Consider the following 20,142-nt stretch of genomic DNA (forward strand, 5'->3'; position numbering starts at 1 on the left):
GACAGCAAGTTCCGGGCATTGGTGATAGAGAAGCCTGGCATGCTGCAGCCAATGGGGTCACAAAGAGTTGGACACGACTGAGCAACTGAACTGATATTCTCTCTATTCCCACTTTTTGGAGGGTTTTTTTCAAAAATCATAAATGTTCGAATTTTGTAAAAAGGTTTTTCTGCATCTATAGAGGTGATCATATGGCTTTTATTCTTCAGTTAATATGGTGTATCACCTTGATTGATTTGCAGACATTGAATCATCCTTTCATTTCTGAGATAAATCTCACTTGATCAGAGTGTGTGATCCTTTTAATGATTGTTAGGCTCTGATTGATAATATTTTGTTGAGAATTTTTGCTTCTGTGTTCATCAGTGGTATTAGTTTGTAATTTTCTTTTCTTTTTGATGTCTTTGTCTGGTTTTGATGTTAGGGTGATGCCTTGTGGAATGAGTTCAGAAGTGTTCTTTCCTCTGAAATTTTTTGGAATAGTTTGAGAAGAAAAGGTGTTAACTCTTCTCTAACTATTTGCGGAATTCTCCTGTGAAGCCATCTTGTCCTGGACTTTTGTTTGTTGGGAGTTTTTTGTTTTTATTTCCTGATTCAATTTCATTACTGGTAATTTGTCTGTTCATGTTTTCTGTTTCTTCCTGGTTCAGTCCTAGGAGGTTATATATTTCTATATAGGAATTTGTCTATTTCTTCTAGATTGTTCATTTTATTGGCATATAGTTGTTTGTAGTAGTTTCTTATGATCCTTTGTATTTCTCTGGTATCACTTGTAATTTCTTTTTCATTTCTGATTTTGGCCCTCTCTCTTTTTTTTCTTAATGAGTCTGGCTAAAGGTTTATCAATTTTGTTTGTCTTTTCAAAGAACCAGATCTTTGTTTTGTTGATCTTTTCTATTGTTTTTCTTTTCTTTCTTTTTTCAGTCTCTATTTTTAAATGATTAGCCTAAGTTTTACCACTCATCTTTACTTTATGCAGTGCCAATTTTTAAATGCAGACATAGGCACATCAAACTCATATGTGGAGTCACCAAAATGACACAATTCATATTTCATACCTCATATTTATTAGAACTCTTGATACAGTGCACAAGACTAATTTGACTGGTTTTATTTCACTTGGTAATATGTGCACATTTTCCCAGCACTCTCTGCCTTGGCTGACTGATGTTTGAGGAAGAACTGAGAGGAAATGGATCCATCTTTACATTTCCTTCTAGCCCATCATTTTCAATGCAGTAATTGGATGATACAAGGAAGCAACTCAAATAGCAAAGATGATGGAGTTCCTTGGTCATTTGTGTTTCCTAAGATATCATACCTTCTTTCTGCATTTGAAGGAAGTTCTGGTTCAAGTGCCAAGTGTGGCCTCTGGGGCTGTCTTAGACATAATACACTTTTCTTGCATTTTCTTAGAGTCTCAATGAATTCTCTGCATTGTGGATCCACTGGGACTCTGCTCATGAGGTGGCAAGGAACAGTGGACACAGATATCACGTATCTCCTCACGCAAATGCCTCTTGTCCCATTAGAACCTCCTTAACAAATCACAAGTTCCAAAACACTGAGTTCAAGATGGCGATAGGAGAGCTTTATATCACCGGCTGCATGCTTCCCCCCCTATGTTCTTCGGGCAGCAGCTTTCAACTTTTCATTCTTTTTCACTTTTCTTACCTTATTTACTTTCATATTTCCGGAAAGTCTTCCTAGAGTGCTGTTTCTTGGTTTTTCAGTTTAGATATCACCTGATGACTTGTACAACGGAAGGTTGGAATTTAGCCCCTTGTGTCACTTCCTGCCCACATTTGCTCCCCGACCCCTGCCACCACATCCCAATATCATGCTAGCATATCTTGATTAAATCCATGTCTACTGTTTTCTTTATTGTTGTTGTATAGATAATGCCAAACCTAGTGTTGTAACAAAATGATTTTCTTTTTAAGAACCACTGTATTTGCCTAGTTCCCTTTGCTTCTCTAAGTCTTCCATATCCTGCAACAATTCTGCAAAATGTCTCTGAATCCAGTTTTGCCAAAGGCAGTCCCTCCCGTGTCCTCTCACAGTTCACTTCTTTCCTGGACATACCCCTCGACATCCCTCTGTCCTCCTGCTCTCTTCTGCTCTCGTCTAACCCAGATGATTTCCACTCCTCAAGATTATCATGCAAGATCTTCCTGTTTCCTGGGTCTCATGCTACCTTCTTTAGAGGGATTTACTTCTTTGTTTTGGTGGAGCATATCCTCAGGTAGCCTTCTGAGAAGAGATGCATAGATTTGCTTGTCTTAAATTGTTTGCTTTTCTTTGTTCTTTCCTCATACCTGATTGATCTTTTGATAGCAACTTCCAAGTTAAATTTCTCCCTCAGAACTTCAAAGGTGTTTTTCCTTTGTCTTCTAGCTTCCAACACTGCTGTTGACAAGTCTCATACCAGTCTGATTCCCAAACCTTTGCATGTGACCTTTTAAAAAAGTCTGGAAACTTTTAGGATTTTCTTTATCTCTCTCTTAATATGCAGAATACTCTGTCTCTCTTTTTTTCTCTTGGTCTGTGTCTCTGTCTTTTCCTCTTGGTGATCTGAACTTTTGCAATTATGTGCCTTGATTTACCGTGGGGTGGTGATGGGGGGGGCACTTGCTAGGCCCTTTTAGTCTAAAAACTCAAGTCCTTCAGTTCTTGGAAATATTCTTATTTATTTGATAATCATCTCTCATTTTCTCCTTCTGGAACCCTTAATATTCAGCTGTTCTCTCCCTTTCTTTTTTTTTTTTTTACACTTTTAAACTTTTTTCTGACTCATTCTGTTTTCTGAAAGACATCCTTATCTTTGCCTTACAAGCTTTCTATTACATTAAAAATTTTTTTCCTATTGTACTTTTAACTTCGTGAAATTTCTTATTTGCTAAATATTCCTTTTTATTATCCTGTTCTAGTTTTGTGGGTACAGCATCTTACCTTGTTGAAGTTATTATTTGTTTTTTCTTTTACTCCCTGAGATATCTTTCTTTTCTTTGCATTATTTTTTAGGCCCTGTCTTTCACGTGAGGGGTTTTCTCGAGATGGCATGGCTGTACTGCCTCCGTGGAAGGAGGCGCTGGGCTGCCCATCGGGAGGGCTGTGGGCTAGGCAGCACTATTTAAGTCCCCGCTGAGGGGCTGGTTGGGATGGAGCTGTTTCTTTGGGGTGTCTTCAAATGTCAGTATCTAGGGTCATTTTTCTGAGTGATTTCGCTCCAGAGAGGCATTCTCTAGTCTTTTCCTGGAAGGTGGAAGTCTGACTGCAGCATTCTGGCACCCGGATGGGGAATGAGCTTGGTGGTTGTCTCCGCTTTCCTTGTGCAGACTCTCACTTGTCCTTTTCTCTATGGGCCCCTCTGCCTCGGGTCTGCCTGGTGTTCCTGGGCCAGATCTCCTGGACCACCCTCTCCAGAGAGTGAGCCCAGTCCTCTGACAGGCAGGGAGGTGGTCATGGCCCTGCTCCAGACAGTTGGGAAGGGGATCTGGGCTCTGATGACGTCTTACAGACTTTGTGCTAGGCTCTTGTCCTCAGTCTTCCTGGCACTCAGGCCTCCAGGGGTCCCTCAGGTTTCCTGAGCATTTCCAGTGTCCCTCTTCTGGGTGGTTTCTCTCTGCATGACTGGCTCTCAGCATTCAGTGCTGCAGTAAGTCAGCTGCTACTTGATCATCTGCTTTCCAGCTTCTAGAATTTTGCTGACATTTTTCATCTGCCATCATCACCTCTCCCTTGCCCCTTGTCTTTGTGGATTTATGCCTTGTTTATTTCTTTCCTGTCATCTTAGTGGGGTTCTGGAAGGGAGTGGAAATAACTCTGTATCTGCTCAATGGGCCATGTTTTTCTAGAAGTCCATTCACAGGGCTTTAAGCAGGGACATGACCAGGTTCATTGTGGACATGAGAGCGAGGATCCTGGCTTCTGATAGAAGAGGGATTATTGGGTGGAGAGGGGGACTAGAAGCAGGGAAGAGTTGACTTTGATGTTTAATACCCTGGACTCTGGCCCAGGCATCTACCCATGTTGGCAGACAAGTTACACTAACCCTTAAGCCTCAAAGACCGGGGATAATGATGGGACCGTGTCCCGGGTTGCTCTGAGAATTAAATGAGGAGGCATGTGACGTGTGTAGCACAGCGCTGGCCACATGGTTTGCGTTCAGTGCCTGGTGACTGTTAGCGCTGCTACAAGCGATGTGATAAGGAGCTGAAGCAGGGAAGTGGCCCGGCAGGGAGAGCCTGGTAGAAAATGATCCCAAGGGTCTGTCACCTCCCGACTTGGGGGCTGAAAATGAGAGAAGGGCTGGGAAATCAGAAGAGCAGCCGCCCCTGCAGCACCCTGAGGGCTTTTTCCAGCTGGCCCCGCCCATGGTGCTGCCCAGCACGCTGCTTCAGGACAGACAGACACATGCATCTCTGTCTTCATTTGGCTGCTGGAATGCATAAGGGACTTGCCTTGGGGCCTGGGGCGAGGGTGGGAGGAGAAGGCCAGAGGCTGAGCCAGCCAGGGCCTCCCAGAACCTTGGCACCAAGAAGAGCTGGACAGAATGCTGGCAGAGAGAGAGACACGTGGCCAATGAAGGGAGCTGGGGAGGGAGGGGAAGTTCCTCTTCCCAAGGGTGGCCGCACTCTCCCCTCTCCATCCCAGAGGGCCAGGCAGGAGCGGGTGCTGGGATGGAGGGTGTCATACCAACCTGTGCCCCAGCCCTTCTGCCCTTAGTCTCCTTGCTGGAGGTGGACGGAAGACAGGACAGGCCCCACCTAGACAGGATGGGGGCCGGAAGGGCAAGATTCACAGAAGGAAGGCACCAAGCAGGGTCTGGCGGTGTTTCCAGGATTTGATGGCATCTCAGAGGCACTCAGACCACTCCCCATTCCCCACTGGACACGACACTCCTTTGCTTCCTGCAAATAGATGCTCATCAGGCCGCACAGACCCAGATGTTAGCGAATCCCACTTGATCTCAAACTGTGCTGAAGGGAAAGTGGTAGGGGAGGCAGTGCCCCTGTCTTCAAGCCCCTCACCCCATGAGGAGGGCAGCCCTGTGGGGTTCTGTGGGAATCTGGAGAGAGGCAAGACATCCTCTCTGAGAAGGAGCCCCAGAGCTGCTCTCTAGGACTAAGGGAACATCATGAGGAAGAAGGATGCTCTAGGTGGGTGCATGGCGTGGTCCAGGGCTGGCAATGGGGAAACGTGGGTGGGATGGAGAATCTTCAGGAGGTGGTAGTCAGATTAGAGGAAAGTTTCGACAAGACTGTTCAGTGCCCAGTACAAGAGGTCAACCTGAAGAACCCGAAGAGCCTTTCTGGGCTGAGCGTCGATTTAAGGGACCCTGCTGTTTCATAAGGGACTTCTCTTTTCATGAGCTACTACTTAGACCTGGGGCCAGGCAGGGAAGGCCCTGCTCGCTCATGTCTTTGCAGCTGGGATTTCCGCAGGGAGAGAGGCAGGCCTGATCAAATATCAGGCCCTTATCCCCAGCATCCGGCAACTCCACCACCAGCCCCCAGCGGTGGGGAGGGGAGGGGGCACACAGGTCTCTCCCAGGTGATGGGTAGCTCCTTGCCGTCCTTGAGGTTGGAGCCATTCACTGTCTGCTCTGACCCCATGTGGGGCTCCCCAGCCCTGCTATAATTAGAGGGGAAGGGCTGTTGTGTATCGGGAGCCTGGCGGTGAGCCAACCAGAGGAAGGAAGGGCCGGCTGTCGGCCACCCGCCCGTGTAACTTTTCCCAAGTAGATGCTGCTATTTATACCTCTGTTGCTTGGGATCACATAAGCTGCCTCAGCCTCTTGTAGATGAGGATGTGAAGGCTCAGAGAGGGTGAGGGATGGCCCAAGGCCACACAGCATCTGAAAGTGGGCAGAGTAGAACTTGGGTTTCTGACTCCCTGGTCAGCATCTGGGCCAGAATGTGGCTCTGATTCTGGTGTGGGTCCTACAAAGACACCCCACCCCCCACGGGAACCCCCCAGCCTCACACACATATAAGATGGTCCTGAGAGACTGTTGCTGCCTGGCTTTCCAGCAGCAGGCTCACAGGAGCTGGATACCCGGCATGTCAGCACTCTGGGTCCTGGCTGGAAAACTGAAGGGCTGGGTGTGCCCCAGGACCTACTAGTGTGCGGCTGAGGCATGTTGGACCCCAGTCAGAGGAGCCCCCTGGCTGGGTCTGAATCAGCGGCGTGGGTAAACCCCCCAGTCACATCTTAAATTGTGTCCTACCAGACGAAAAGGAGCCCCAGGGCCAGGTTGACCCTACACAGACACACACAGACACACACACACACCCCTACCCCTACACCCCTCAGCTGATGTTCAGCCCCAGGTTGCAGGACCAGGGAGCCCAGGATGAGGCTAGCAATCAGAAACCTCCTTGCTCCCTGCCAGACCTCAGCTGCCGTGGTTTAGAACTTCTATTTGAAGTGAAGTGTTTGAGGCAGGCTCATGATCGGATGGGAGGAGCTTTTCACTTAGGGCAGCCCAGCAAGAGGACACGCAGGCTGGCAGCCTGGCTGGCATCACATCCTGACCATCGCTGCCCCCCTACATGACCCAGGGCACATGACGCACTGCCATGGACCCTGGATGTATTAGGAAACAGTGGTAATAGAGTTTTCTGCTTGGGGGTTGTAAGGAGCAGATGAGAGTTCCCGTTCAGCACCCAGAGCCAGCCTGGCCTGCAGTCATCTAGGGCAGAAGACTGGGTCCCACACCTGCTCATATGCCCCATGCCCATCTTAAAGGGTCTGTTTCCAGCTGACACAAAGGGTCCAGGTGATTCTAGGTGGAGAGGGGCGCCCAGGGTCCTCAGCAGGAGTCTAGTGACTGAGGCTCTGGGTGGAGCCCGGGCCCTGCCACAACCCAGCGGCCTTGGGAGACCACACGGACCACCCTCCCTGGCCAGGGAATGCGGCTCCTCTGAAATCTGGATTCCCGGATCCCAGGAACTGACTGCCCCCCCGCCTCTCCCCATTCGGGCCTGCACGTTGGCCTATTTCTCGACCCCTCCACATTCTGCAACCCCTCCGTGGCCCATTGTGTCTCTTCCTTCCCACCTGGCGAGACCCCAGCATCCATCAGCTCTGCCCTTCTTCCCCCTGCCTCCCTTCATCCTAACCTGGACCCTCTGCTCATCCTGGCTCCCTGATCCGGCACCAGCCACCCTCCAGCCTCCCAGCCTGGAAGACCAGGGGGTTTCTGCCTCCCCCAAGCTGTTTAGCCTGGGACCTCAAGTCCCACAGATTCTGCTTTCCTCCTGTTGCTGCCAGGAGGGGCACAGGAGGAAATAAGGGAGCAACAGAAGCTGGCAGGCAGGGCTGGCCCTGGGCTGTCTCCCAGGTGGGCGGCCAGGCAGGGGCCGCCTGCAGGCCTTGGTCCTCACACAGATCCCCTCGGTCCCAGCCTGAGGTGGAGGGCTGTCATATCAGCTGTGATGTGATGCTCTGCAGATCCTGGACTGAGCAGGGGAGGCTACAGGCACTCTGAGCAGGGTCACATGTGGGCTTAGTGGTCCAGAAGGCTTCAGAGGGAAGGACCTCTGAGCTGGATCTTGGGGGGGAGGCCCCACAGTGGAGGAGTGGGGAGACTGTTGGGAGAAGAAGGGATGGTTTGTGGAGAGGCCTAGCCCTGGGGGGTGGGATGAGTTATTTAAACAGCTGGAGTGCCCTGGAAATAGATGGGAAAGACTGGGAGCCTTTCATGCTAGGTTATGTCAAAAAACAGGCTGGGTGAGTAAGGAGGCTGGAGTTTTCCTATTCAGTTTAAAGCTTTAAGCCCCTTCCCACTCCTGGACTGGTGAGGCCTCCTTGATGGGTCTCTCAGGCTGCCCCCTTTAGAGCCCCAGGGGACAGGCAGCCCCTTACCCCACGTTTTTGTCCCATCTCTGCAGCCGTGGGTGGGGCCTGTGCCTGGATGACTCTCCCGCCAAGGATGTCATCGACTTCCCTTCCATACCGCCTGGCGTCCTCTACGATGTGGGCCACCAGTGCCGCCTCCAGTACGGGGCCTACTCTGCCTTCTGCGATGACATGGACGTGAGTGGGGTCGGGGGCAGCCCTCAGCAGCGTGCAGAACCCTCCCAGCCAGGCTCGGTCCACACATATGCCCATGAGACATAGTGGCCTGTGGGCGAGGCCTCGGGTTGGGCGGCCCTAGACCCAGGTCTGCATTCTGGGTGGGCCATTCACCAACGGTGGGACTTCAGGCAAGCCCCTTACCTACTGGGATTTTCTTGTGGCTCAGTTGGTAAAGAATCTGCCTACAATGCAGGAAACCCAGGTTCGACCCCTGGGTGGGGAAGATCCCCTGGAGAAGGGAACGGCAACCCGCTCCAGTATTCTTGCCTGGAGAATTCCAGGGAGAGAGGAGCCTGGTGGGCTATTGTCAACAGGGTCGCAAAGAGTCAGACATGACTGAGCGACTAATACTCACCTACTGGAGCTGGATTGTACGAGGTAAAATAAAACCTCTACTGTCAGGTCCTGGGGAAGATCGCCCAAAGTGGTGGCCACGGGCAAGTCAGAGACCCTGCAGCTTCTAATCAGGGTGTCTCCAGATGGGGGGCTGGAGCTGGAGAGGTGTGGGTGAGCTGGGGACTGCGCTGAGCCACAAATCCGATGGTCTGGGGAAAGATAAAGAGGGACCTCTGGGGCTTCCACCTACAGAATGTGCCAGCCCCGAGGAGGGATTCCCAGGGGACTCGAGGAGGCAGCGAGGGGGTAGGGCAGGTGGAGGCATAGGGGAGGAGGTGAGGGTGTGGCCTTTGCGCTCCTCCTTGCAGAACGTCTGCCACACACTCTGGTGCTCCGTGGGGACCACCTGTCACTCCAAGCTGGATGCAGCTGTGGATGGTACCAGCTGTGGGGAGAGCAAGGTAGGAGAGCCCCAGTCCAGCTGCAGAGCAGGTGAGTCACCTGCTGCCTCCATGCTCTGGGCTCGGCCTTGGTTCACAGACTCACCTGTGCTCTCTGCCGACCCCCAGCCCTCTCTGGCCCGAGTCCCCATCTGCAGAATGGAGGCTTTGGGACAGAGCTTGACTGAGCAGTTCTCCAAGGTGCCTCCACCTCGGAGAGTCAGCATGTGGGCTCTGTTTTATTCTTTGTTCAAGTCCACTGTGGGGCCTGTGTCTTGGTGACTGGAAGGGGGCCTCCCCCAGCCCTTGGGGTCCTCCCCTCTGGGCCCTTCCAGGCCTTCCACCCACCTTGTTCTCACTAGGGTGAGGAGCTTGGAGTGGGCTTGCTCTGCATTTGTCTGTCTTGGTAGTGGTGTCTGAATGGGGAGTGTGTTCCCGTGGGCTTCCAGCCCGAGGCTGTGGACGGTGGCTGGTCTGGCTGGAGCGCCTGGTCCCTCTGCTCGCGGAGCTGTGGCATGGGCGTGCAGAGCGCCGAGCGGCAGTGCACGCAGCCTGCGTGAGTGCGGGGCACCTGGGGCAGGTGGGGTGGGGTGCCCTGAGCAGAGTCAGCGATTCAGTCTGTCCCAGTCTCCCATTCTCAGAAGTATCCCCATGGAGGCCAAGCCCAGAGTGTCCAGAGCCACTTCGGGTCACTTCTGGGAGTGCCCTGGTGGCTAGTTGAGTCACCACTGCTGACCCTATTGCAGTGAGGGGAACACCAAGGCCTGGAGAGTGGAGTGACTCGTTAGAGGCCGCACCACAAAGCAGCAGCTGATGGGAGGGAGGCAGGGAAGGCAGTGGCTCACAGCTTAGACCCTGAACCTTGGATGGATAGAGTTCAAATCCCTTCCCCTCTCCTCATGCAGCAGCTCTCTCCACTCCTTCTCAGGGCCTCAGTTTCCAGAGAACGTATATGATGGGCAACAGCAGTGCCCATCCAGTAGAGTTGTCATCAGGGATGAGTGCGCTAAAGCTCTGCAGCTAATCTGTAGTAATTGCTCAGTAAATAGAGCCACGTCGTGACATTCGAGGTGCACGTGGGTCCAAGATGAGACTGGGGACAGCTGGGAGAATTGGTCAGCCTGGGAGGGGTGCTGTGTGACCTGGGGTGAGTGGCTTCGTCTCTCTGGGCCTCGTTTCCCCGTCTCAGAGGGGTGAGGTGAAGCTATGGGGAGATGCAGAGGTCTGCCCTTCTGTGGACCTTCGCTAGGCTGCCGCGGGAGGGGATCGTGGGATTCAGAGCTAGGGCCTTCTAGGGCTCCATGCTTATACCCCACCCTGCCTCCCTGTCTCTAGATCTGAGCAGGGTAGAAGCAGGTGGGGTGGAGTTGGGGTTCAGGCTCTGGGCTGGGCCAGGGCCGAGGGGGCTTCCTTTTGACCCGGATGGGGTGCTGCCACCAAAATCATGTCTGCTGACATGTGGGCTGTTAAGGACACTGGGTCTCACAGGCTGGAGATTTGGAGTAGCCCCTCCAGCTAGTGCCAGTCAAGTCTGTAGCTTAGCCCAGCCTCTCAGTAACCCTCTGCAGAGGCAACCCCAGTCCCATTTTAGAGATGAGGAAACTGAGGCCTGGAGGGGTCTGGAGACTTCACCAAGGGCACATAGCAGGTTGGGGGTAGAGCCCAGGCCTCGTGCTACCACCTTCCCTGAGATCCTTTCAAACAGGGAGACCAAGTCTGGGCCGAGGTAGGGGTGAGGGGGGCTGGTGGGCAGAGCAGTAGAAGCGGAGGCGGGAGCTGGGAGTCTCCGGGTCTCGGGGTGCGGGAGGAGCTGCTCGCCCCAAGGGCCCGCGTCTGGATTCAGGTGTGCGGTGGGCTCCACTGTCAGTGCTCACTCACCCCCACCCCGCCCCACAGGCCCAAATACAAGGGCAAATACTGCGTGGGTGAGCGGAAGCGCTTCCGCCTGTGCAGCCTGCAGGCCTGCCCCACCGGCCGCCCCTCCTTCCGCCAAGTCCAGTGCAGCCACTTTGACGCCATGCTCTACAAGGGCCAGCTGCACACGTGGGTTCCTGTGGTCAATGACGGTGAGTCCGGCCGTCTGCGGGGACACTGACGTCTGGAGGGCGGAAGTCCGAGGGCCCAAGGTTTGCCCAGTGACACGGGTGCTGTCTGCGGGGCTGCCGCTCACTCCCTCCTGGCTCCTGGGGACAGCCTTGCAGACACTACGAGCCCAGTGGAGCCCCCTGCCCGCCACTGACGCTCTTCCGGGTGTGAGTCCTGCCCTGCCTGTCCCTCATGGCTCCTCTGCTTGGGCCCCAGTGAACCCCTGTGAGCTGCACTGCCGGCCCTCGAACGAGTACTTTGCTGAGAAGCTGCGGGACGCTGTGGTGGATGGCACCCCCTGCTACCAGGGCCAGGGCAGCCGTGACCTCTGCATCAATGGGATCTGCAAGGTGTGCCCAGCGAGGAAGAGGACCCCCTCTGCCTTCCTCCTGCTTCCCTCTGGCCACCCTCCCCAGGCTAGGCCACTGGGCTTCCCAGCTCTACCAGTGAAGCCCTTTGAGGGTCTCCCATTACCTCTCAGCAAAGCGCCCCCCAATCCTCCTGGGACTGGACCCCTCTCACACCATCGGCCTCAGCCTCTGCAACTGCACCCCGGCCTGCCTGCCGTGGCTTCCGAGATCTGGCCTGGGCTGGCCCAGCCCCAGCCCGGAAACCAGAGCTCAGGCGGAGGCTCAACCTCCCGCTGGTTGAATGACCCCAGGCAAACGTTTCCTCTGCGATAAGGGGACTGTCCGTCCAAGAATCCACGTCACAGGGTTAAATGGGGTCACTTATCAGGGATTGCCGTGCAGGGGCCCAGCCTGGCCGAGAAAGCTTCGGTGTTTGCTGACAATACTTAAAGACATTTCCAGCAGCAGCAGCGGCGGCGGCTGCTTCCCCTGCCCGAGTCCTCAGCACTTTCTTTCCCCTGCTCCTGACAAGGGAAGCTCCTGGGCACAGAGGCCAGGGCTCAGGACCAGCAGAGAACATTGATTCATATGTCGGGAAAATTGCTGTCCCTGCTGGTCAGGGTCCCCTGTATGCCTACTGCCCCGCCTGCTGGGGCCGTTTACACAGCTTTTCCTCTCTCTTGGCTTGTTCGATCTCACAGCACATCATGGTGTGGGTGGCTCCCCCTGTTTCACATCTGAGGAAACTGAGGCTCAGAGAGGTCGAGGGATTTACTCGGGACTGGAGGCCACAAAGGTGGTGGGCCCCTACTCCATGCCCTGAGCACTCTCCTCCCCACCCTGGCAGACCCCCAAGGCGGGGGCCAGAGAGGGCTTGCGGCCAGTGGCCCAGCACCAGGGGCCTCCCCTCCTGTGCGTTACAGAACGTGGGCTGTGACTTCGAGATCGACTCGGGTGCCGTCGAGGACCGCTGCGGGGTGTGCCACGGCAACGGCTCCACCTGTCACACCGTGAGCGGGACCTTCGAGGAGGCTGAGGGCCTGGGTATGGAGAGGGACCACTGGCGGGGGGCAGGGGGTGCTCTTGGCCTGGTAGCCCTTCTTTGTCTCCCTTTAGCCCCTGCCTGCGTCCTCCTTGGTCCCCACTGAGGCTAGCGGTGGGAAGCAGGCACATTGCCTTGCTGGGTCCAGGATCCAGGCAGGAGTCAGGGCCCCAGGGCTAGATGCAGAGACCTGCCCTCCCAGGGAGTCCTCTTGCCCCAGGGACTCCAGGCTGGGCTACTGGGCGGCCTTGTGAAGCTTCAGAGAACCCACCCCCACAGCTCTACTCCCACACCCCAGGATCTGTTTTGCCTACACTGTTTAAGTGCTGACTGTATGCTGGGTGAGGCAGACACGGAGGTGAAGAGCTTACAGTCTCATCTTGCAGTGGAGGGGAGACCCCGAGCGGCTGTGAGAGCCCTGAGGAAGAAGGTCCCAACCTGGGGAGGTCAGGGAAGACTTCCTGTGGGGAGTAAAGTCGAGCTGAATCCTGAGTGAGTCAGCAGAGATGAGGAAAAACATTACAACGTGCAGGAAAGAGCTTGTGCCCAGAGGAGCCCGGAGGCAAGGAGGAGTGTGCTGTCTGGGGACCTGACTGCACAGAAGGCAGGGCTGCCGTGGGGCTTTGAATGCGCGGCCAAGAAGCTTAGATTTATCCCCAGAGATGCAGCCCAGCATGGTGGTTAAAGCTCAGACCTCAGAGCTTGATTCACATCCCAGCAGAGCCCTGGGGCAAGTTATGTAAGGTCTCTGTGCCTTGGTGTCCTCGTCTGTAAAATGGGGATAGCAGTAGTGCCTGGGGGTACATAGGGCTGCTACACATGTAGGGTTCTCGGGATAATGCCAGCCACGGGTGCTGTGTGCTGTGCTTAGTCGACCAGTCATGTTTGACTCTGCGACCCTGTGAACTGTAGCCCTCCAGGCTCCTCATCCATGAGGATTCTCCAGGCAAGAACTGGAGTGGATTGCCATTCCCTTCTCCAGACATGATGGGTACTACTTAGCGAAAGAACAAAAACAGGCTTTATAGGCATGAGGAGGATGTTTATCAGGAGAAAGGCCCAGTCAATTGGGTTTTTTAGAAAGGTCATGCTGGCCCCAGGTATAGGGGTTAAGACCCAGCCCATTTTTGATAGACTGACTGAGGTTTCCCAGAGAGGGGCCATCGGGCATGGTGGCAGGATTGCAGGAGCCCTTCTGAGGCTGTGGTGACCTAGGACAGATCTAAGTAGGGAAGTCAGAATCTTAATGATGAACCTTGGCATCGGCAGGCGGGGCAAGTGGAAAGAAAGGTGAGGCCAGAATGAAGCTAACCCTCTTCTTTTCACAACCTGTGCTCAACCCCTGGCCGACAGGGTATGTGGATGTGGGGTTGATCCCGGTGGGCGCCCGCGAGATCCGCATCGTGGAGGTGGCAGAGGCCGCCAACTTCCTGGCCCTGCGCAGTGAGGACCCGGATAAGTACTTCCTCAATGGCGGGTGGACCATACAGTGGAACGGGGACTACGAGGTGGCGGGCACCACCTTCACGTACGCCCGCACAGGCAACTGGGAGAACCTCACATCCCCTGGCCCCACCGAAGAGCCTGTCTGGATCCAGGTGACTGCCTTCTGGGGCCAGGCTGGGACGGGGCAGAGGCGGAGTGCGTGGGACCCAGCCCGGAGGCAGGAGTGAGCCCTGGGGCAGTTGGGGAGCCTGGCTCTGAAACGGCCCCATGGGGTAGCCCCAGGTCCCGGAGGTAGCTGAGGTTGGCTTCTTTAGGATGGGTGTCAGGTCTGGGGTGCGGGAGAGGCCACCTCGTGCTCACAGGGCCCCCGCCTGCCTGCCCCAGCTCCTGTTCCAGGAGAGCAACCCTGGGGTGCGCTACGAGTACATCATCCACAGGGAGGCAGACGGCCACGACCACATTCAGCCGCCCGAGTTCTCCTGGCGCTATGGACCCTGGTCCAAATGCACAGTCACCTGTGGCACAGGTGAGGAGAGGGGTGGGCATGGCCGCTGCCCAGCGGGGCCTTTGTCTCTGGGCAGTGAGGCCCGGCTTCAGCCTCTGGCTCATTGCTTGTTTGCGGGGCCTCTCTGAGCTCGGAATGCTGCTTCTGGGCCTCAGTTTACTCATCTGTATAATGGGGCTAGCAGTGGTCCTGTCTCACGGGTCCACTGGGAGAGTAACCAAGGTGAGGCAGGCCCGGCACATGGCACTTGGCCAGCTCGTATGTTTCCCCCAGAGAGGCACCAGCCGCCCCTCCCTCTTCTCGCTGCTCAGCTCTGACAGGTCCTGTGCCAGCACTTCTCCCCCACACCTGGGACTTGACCACTTCATCCTCCTGGAGCCTTACCTGCATCCCCATCAGGGTTGGCTCCTCCCCTCCTCCAGCTTCCCCAGGGACCCCCTCCTCCATGGGGCGCTCCTGTCTGTCCTGGGAGCCTGGAGCCTAACTTGTCTAGGCTGCTGCCCCTCCCCATGAGGAGGGAGGGGGAGGAGGGAAAGAAAGGAGATGGGAGGGGGAGAATGGAATCAGACAGGAACAGGGAGCCAGGATGCAGCAAGGATCTCCCCACCCCACTCTGAGCCTCTTAGCCCAATGGCCCCATTATTCACCACATTTACTTATTTCTTTAAACTCTTTCTAAAAGGTGTAACAACTCTCCCCGTGGTTCCTTCCATATCCCTGCCCATCCCCCCACCCTCAGTGTACAGGGGTCTCCGTATCAGGAATCTGGGACAGAGAGAGAGGCGTTTGGACATTCTTTGAAATGCCATTATGATTATAAAGTGAACAGTGATGCACTGAAGCTGGACAGAAACCTTCAGAAGCTGTCAGAATCATCCTTTCTCATATAAGTGTTAAATTTACAAATGCGAAAACAAATACCTTTGATGAGTCAGACACGGGGGAACTGGTTTCCAGCAAATTGGTGGCTCCCCACATGAACAGAATGGAATGTGTTGAGCAGCAAGTGGCAGGATCCTGACGAGGGGTGGCTGGAGCAGTAAGGGTTTACTTGTCTCCACAGTAAGAAGCCCAGGGTGCACAGTCTAGGCTGGCGGCATGGCCTGCCGTGTTTTTAGGGACCCCTCTCAGCCCCATCTTCCCCTTGTGTGTATCACAAGATGGCATCCTTGGTCCAGACTTCTTGCCAGCTCTAGATGGAAGGGAGAAGGGGCAAAGGGAAGGACTTTGTCTTTTTCTCTCTGGCACGACTGTCCCAGACCCCCTAGCTGCAAGGGAACCGCAGTGGGGAGTGTTTGGCATGTGACCTTTAACAAACCCAGGGTTCTGTCAGGCAGGAAGGAGAGGGTGGGGTCGGGCAGGGAGACTAGAGGCTCAGGGAAGGAGTGAGTCCCTCTTCTGTGCTATAGGGGGACAGGGTGAAGGCAGACCCTTCTGGAGCTGGTCCTGTCATTGGGTCTCACAGGTGTATTGGCGGGAGGAGCACAGCGGTGCAAAGGCCCAGAGGCAGGCAGTGCAGAGGGAGTGAAGGCCAGGAACCGTGACAAAGCTAACAGGGGGCCGTGGGGCCATAGGGGAGTGCCTGGCCGCGTGAACTGATGGATTTCTTCTTTATTGTTTCTGAGCACTGACCCTGCTGGGGGGTGGGGTGTAGACACTGAGGGTTGCAGTAGGCTGTGGTTGGATTTAGCGCGAGTTGTGTTCTCACCAAGGCGGGTGTTATTGTTACTCCCATTTACAGATGAAGACACTGAGGTTCAGAGAGGCCAAGTGAGCTGCCCAAGGCTTCCCAGTTAGGAAGCTGCAGGGCTAGACCGCCCCCCGCCCCCCGCCACTGACCCTGCACACTCTGCTGCCTCCGCAGGGGTGGGGGGGTGAAGGCCAGGAGGGCAGTGAGCAGGGGGCAATAGGGGCCTGCCTTCATCCTGATGGAGGCAGTGAGGCCCAGTTCTGGAAGGGTTCTGAGCAGAGTGGGTGCAGCTGTGTCTCTGGGTGCAGGGTGGTTCGGGCAGGGGGCACCCTGGGTGCCAGGCCCAGGCTGAGCCCCCGTGGCCTCGCAGGCATGCAGAGGCAGGGCGTGCACTGCACGGAGCGGCAGGCGGGGCCTGTAGACGAGAGGCACTGTGACCCCCTGGACCGGCCGGATGACCGTCAGAGGAAGTGCAGCGAGGAGCCCTGCCCTGCCCGGTGAGCGCGCCGGGCGCCTGACCCCAGGTGCCCCTCACCAGAGGCCCTGGAAGAGCAGAGGGAGCTGGGCTCTGGGCCCCACTTCCCAAGGCTGGACCTAGCCTCTGGCTGCCCCTGACCTCAGCCTGGGCTCCTCCTCAATAACCGACACTAACCAGGGACATCCCTGGTCATTCGTGCTTGGGTCCCTGGATGTGGACACAGGCCTTGGGTCTTGCCCAGGTCTCCCAGGGGTGAAGGCGGCAGGAGCAAAAGGGACTGTGCCCTGTTGCTGGGCTTTGGGCACCAGAGTGCCATCTCAGGCTTGGAGCTCCGGGGACCCCTCCCCTGGGCTTAGGCCTGACCCTCCCTGAGTCCTGAGTGCCTGAGAATGCCTGGCGGCCCCACGCTCATCTGCCCTTGTGCGCCCCCAGGTGGTGGGCAGGTGAGTGGCAGCTGTGCTCCAGCTCCTGTGGGCCTGGAGGGCTCTCCCGCCGAGCTGTGCTCTGCATCCGCAGCGTGGGGCTGGATGAGCAGCGCGCCCTGGAGCCGCCTGCCTGCGAGCACCTGCCCCGGCCCCCTGCCGAAACGCCCTGCAACCGCGATGTGCCCTGTCCAGCCACCTGGGCTGTGGGGAACTGGTCCGAGGTGAGTGTCAGCACAGGTGGGGTTAACTCTGCTATTGGTCTTGGGTTACAGGGAGGCAGAGACGGTGTTCAGAGAACCCCTACTGCTGGGCGCCGTAGTGGGAGGGGGACTGGGACATTCCAGGTCTGGCTCCATCCCCAAAGCCTCAGAGGCTGGGATGTCCTGGCAAGTCACAGTCACGCTCTCCAGCGGGCAGGGCTATACGCTGACACTGAGCAGCTGGCCAGGTACCTTGCAAAGCCCTGGCTCCCGGCCTGAGTCCCTCACCCGGCCTTCCCTTTAGTGCTCAGTGACGTGCGGGCCAGGCACTCAGCGCCGGAGCATCCTCTGTATCAACGACACCGGGGTCCCCTGCGACGAGGCCCAACAGCCAGCACGCGAGGCCCCCTGCCTCCTGCCACCCTGCCCCCAGGGCCTGGACACGCTGGGCCCCGAAGGCTCAGGCAGCGGCTCCTTCAGCCCTGAGCTCTTCAATGAGGTGGACTTCATTCCTGGCCACCTGGCCCCGCGCCCTCCGCCGCCCTCATCACCCGAGCCAGCTGGCATGGGCAATGCCATTGAGGAGGAGGGCCGTGAGCTGGGCCTGCCAGGGCCCGTGTTCGTCGACGACTTCTACTACGACTACAATTTCATTAACTTCCATGAGGACCTGTCCTATGGGCCTGTCGAAGACCCTGACTCAGACCTGGTGGACACAGGGGATTGGAGACCCCCACCCCCGAGCACTGCTGCTGAGCCCCCCACGGGGACCCCCATTCCTCTCACAGAGCCTCCTGGGACTCAGGATGAGGGGGCACTGGGAGATGGGTCCCCTACCCCTTCGCCCAGTCAGGCTGGCCGATCCCCACCCCCACCCTCGGAGCAGACCCCTGGGAACTCCCTGGTCAATTTCCTACCTGAGGAAGATGCCCCCATTGGCACCCCAAACCTTGGGCTCCCCAGCTTGCCTTGGCCCCCCACTTCCGTCAGCATGGAGGCGCCTGCTGCCCCTGGGAGCCAGAACCAGTTCCTGGGAGCGGAGGACAGCCAGAACCTGCCGCCCGCTCCCCGGTGGGAGAGGACCAATGAGGTTTCTGATGATGAGGAAGCCTTAGGCCACGGAGACCCTCACCCACCCCAAAGGCCCAGCCCCACGTCACCCTCTCCGTCCTCTGCTGGCACTACTCACTCCTCCTCTAGTCCCCGCACAGTAGAGCTGTGGACAAGTGGGATGGTGGCCTGGGAGCCAGCTCTTGAGGGTGGCCTGGGGCCTCTGGACAGTGAGCTATGGCCCACCATGAGAGGTGCCCTTCCACTTCCTCCTCCCACTGCCACCCTGCCAGACACTCAGGGTACGGACAGCCCCCTGGAGCTGGGAACTGCCACCCTCTCAACCCCGGGACCGGCTCTGCAGGACCTGCAGACCTTGGCAATGCCAGGAACCTTCCTTCTCATGGCCCCCACTGGCCTGGGGCACATGCCTTGGGTGACTCCCCAGAGACTGGGGCCCTTGGGCCAGCCTGATCCCCCCAGCTCCAAGATGTCCCCGAGCCCTGGGCTGCTGTCCACACCAGCTCAGGACAGTCCAGCCAACAGCAGCAGAGCCCCTGGGCCTCTGGACGCCAGCCCGGTCGAGGAAGGGTTCCCCGTGAACCTGCTGCCTGCCAGGAATGCCAGCTGGGAAGTGGGGAACTGGAGCCAGGCAAGTGCTGCTGCGGTCGGGATGGGCTGGTGTTGGGGGGTGGGGGCGGTGTCCTCACTGACAGTGGGCAGAGCCGTGTCTGTCCTGCCTTCTGGGGAGTGAGGACTCCGGAACTGACAGCTGTGGTGGGTGGAGCCTCTGGGTGGGAGGATCATTGCCCTGGCTCAGTCACACACCCCTGGGGCCAGTCTGCCCCACTGGGCCTCAGTTTCCCTTCTGAGCAATAGAGTGAGCTGAGGGGGCCAGAGGCCCCTAGAGGCTCATTCCTGAGCAGCACAGAGGTTGCTGGGAGGGCAGGGCCAGGCACAAGTAAGGGGCAGCCAGGGGGGGCAGCTCTCTCATACTCTGGCTTGCATGCGTCCAGGGACAAGGAGCTCACCCCGAATGGTGGTCGGTGGGGAAGCTTCCTCCCACACTCCCCAGGCCCAGAGCTGCCCACCACAGCTTGCTGAGGCTCCGCTGGCCCCGCCAGGAGCAGCTCGGTTCCTAGCCACCTGGCTATCCCCTCAGTGGCTGCCCGTGCTTTGTCAGGGGCCTGCGAGGGTCTCGGCTGCATGGGAAGAAGCTGGCCTGTGTGTGCCGCCCCATTCCACCCTCCCCAGATTATCACTGGAGGGGAAGTGGCCTGCTGCTCACATCCCTAGTTTTGGTATGGGAGGGATGGGCTGAGGCAGAGGCTGAAGCGCCCAAACTTCCTTCTCCAAGTGACTTAGGGTAGCAGCGAGCCTTAGCAGGGCAGCTGGGCCACCCCGCATGTGTGAGCAGGAACAGTTGGCTGCCAGGGGATCTGGCTTTTCATCTTCTTGGCCCCCTTGGGAGGTGGGTGGAGGAGCCCGTCTTTCAGATGAGGAAACTGAGGCAGTGTCTGGTCCCTCTCGCCTGGCTGGGGAGCTGGCAGGCATGGGGATCCACCCACCCTCATGGCCACTGGGTCCCCTGCCCCCAGTGCTCCACCACCTGCGGCCTGGGGGCTGTCTGGAGACTCGTGCGCTGCAGCTCTGGCCGGGAGGAGGACTGCGCCCCTGCTGGCCGACCCCAGCCCGCCCGCCGCTGCCACCTGCGGCCCTGTGCTGCCTGGCACATGGGCAACTGGAGTAAGGTACGTGAGGGAGGCGGCTGGCAGCCTCAGGGCACAGGGCGGAGCCCTAGGGCCCATGGCCTGTGTTTGGGATCAGCCGCAGCCATCACCGATCGGCGGGCCAGGGTCCATGCGCACAGCTTTGCACTATAATTTCTAGTCTCCTGGATGCCCCATCTGTGTTGGGGTCAGCCTGCCCCAGGTCCCTTCTCTTACTGCCTGTATCCTTTTCTCTGTACTTTCTATAACCCTCGGGATTTCATTTTCTCCTCTGTTCCTC

General features: G+C 56.8%; 1 protein-coding gene across 1 annotated transcript in view; it reads left to right on the plus strand.

Moving 5' to 3' along the window:
- The window catches only part of ADAMTS7 (ADAM metallopeptidase with thrombospondin type 1 motif 7), a 57,151-nt gene that overhangs the window by 32,543 nt on the left and 4,466 nt on the right, over positions 1–20,142 (plus strand). Inside the window, exons 9-20 of the mRNA XM_018066125.1 lie at positions 7,899–8,043; positions 8,790–8,882; positions 9,272–9,417; positions 10,758–10,927; positions 11,163–11,296; positions 12,220–12,340; positions 13,692–13,936; positions 14,169–14,310; positions 16,350–16,476; positions 16,890–17,103; positions 17,387–18,784; positions 19,731–19,883. Coding sequence (XP_017921614.1) covers positions 7,899–8,043; positions 8,790–8,882; positions 9,272–9,417; positions 10,758–10,927; positions 11,163–11,296; positions 12,220–12,340; positions 13,692–13,936; positions 14,169–14,310; positions 16,350–16,476; positions 16,890–17,103; positions 17,387–18,784; positions 19,731–19,883 — 3,088 coding nt within the window. The remainder of the gene's footprint in view (positions 1–7,898; positions 8,044–8,789; positions 8,883–9,271; positions 9,418–10,757; positions 10,928–11,162; positions 11,297–12,219; positions 12,341–13,691; positions 13,937–14,168; positions 14,311–16,349; positions 16,477–16,889; positions 17,104–17,386; positions 18,785–19,730; positions 19,884–20,142) is intronic.

This window comes from Capra hircus, chromosome 21 (assembly GCF_001704415.2).
Source record: "Capra hircus breed San Clemente chromosome 21, ASM170441v1, whole genome shotgun sequence".
Lineage (NCBI taxonomy): Eukaryota > Metazoa > Chordata > Mammalia > Artiodactyla > Bovidae > Capra > Capra hircus.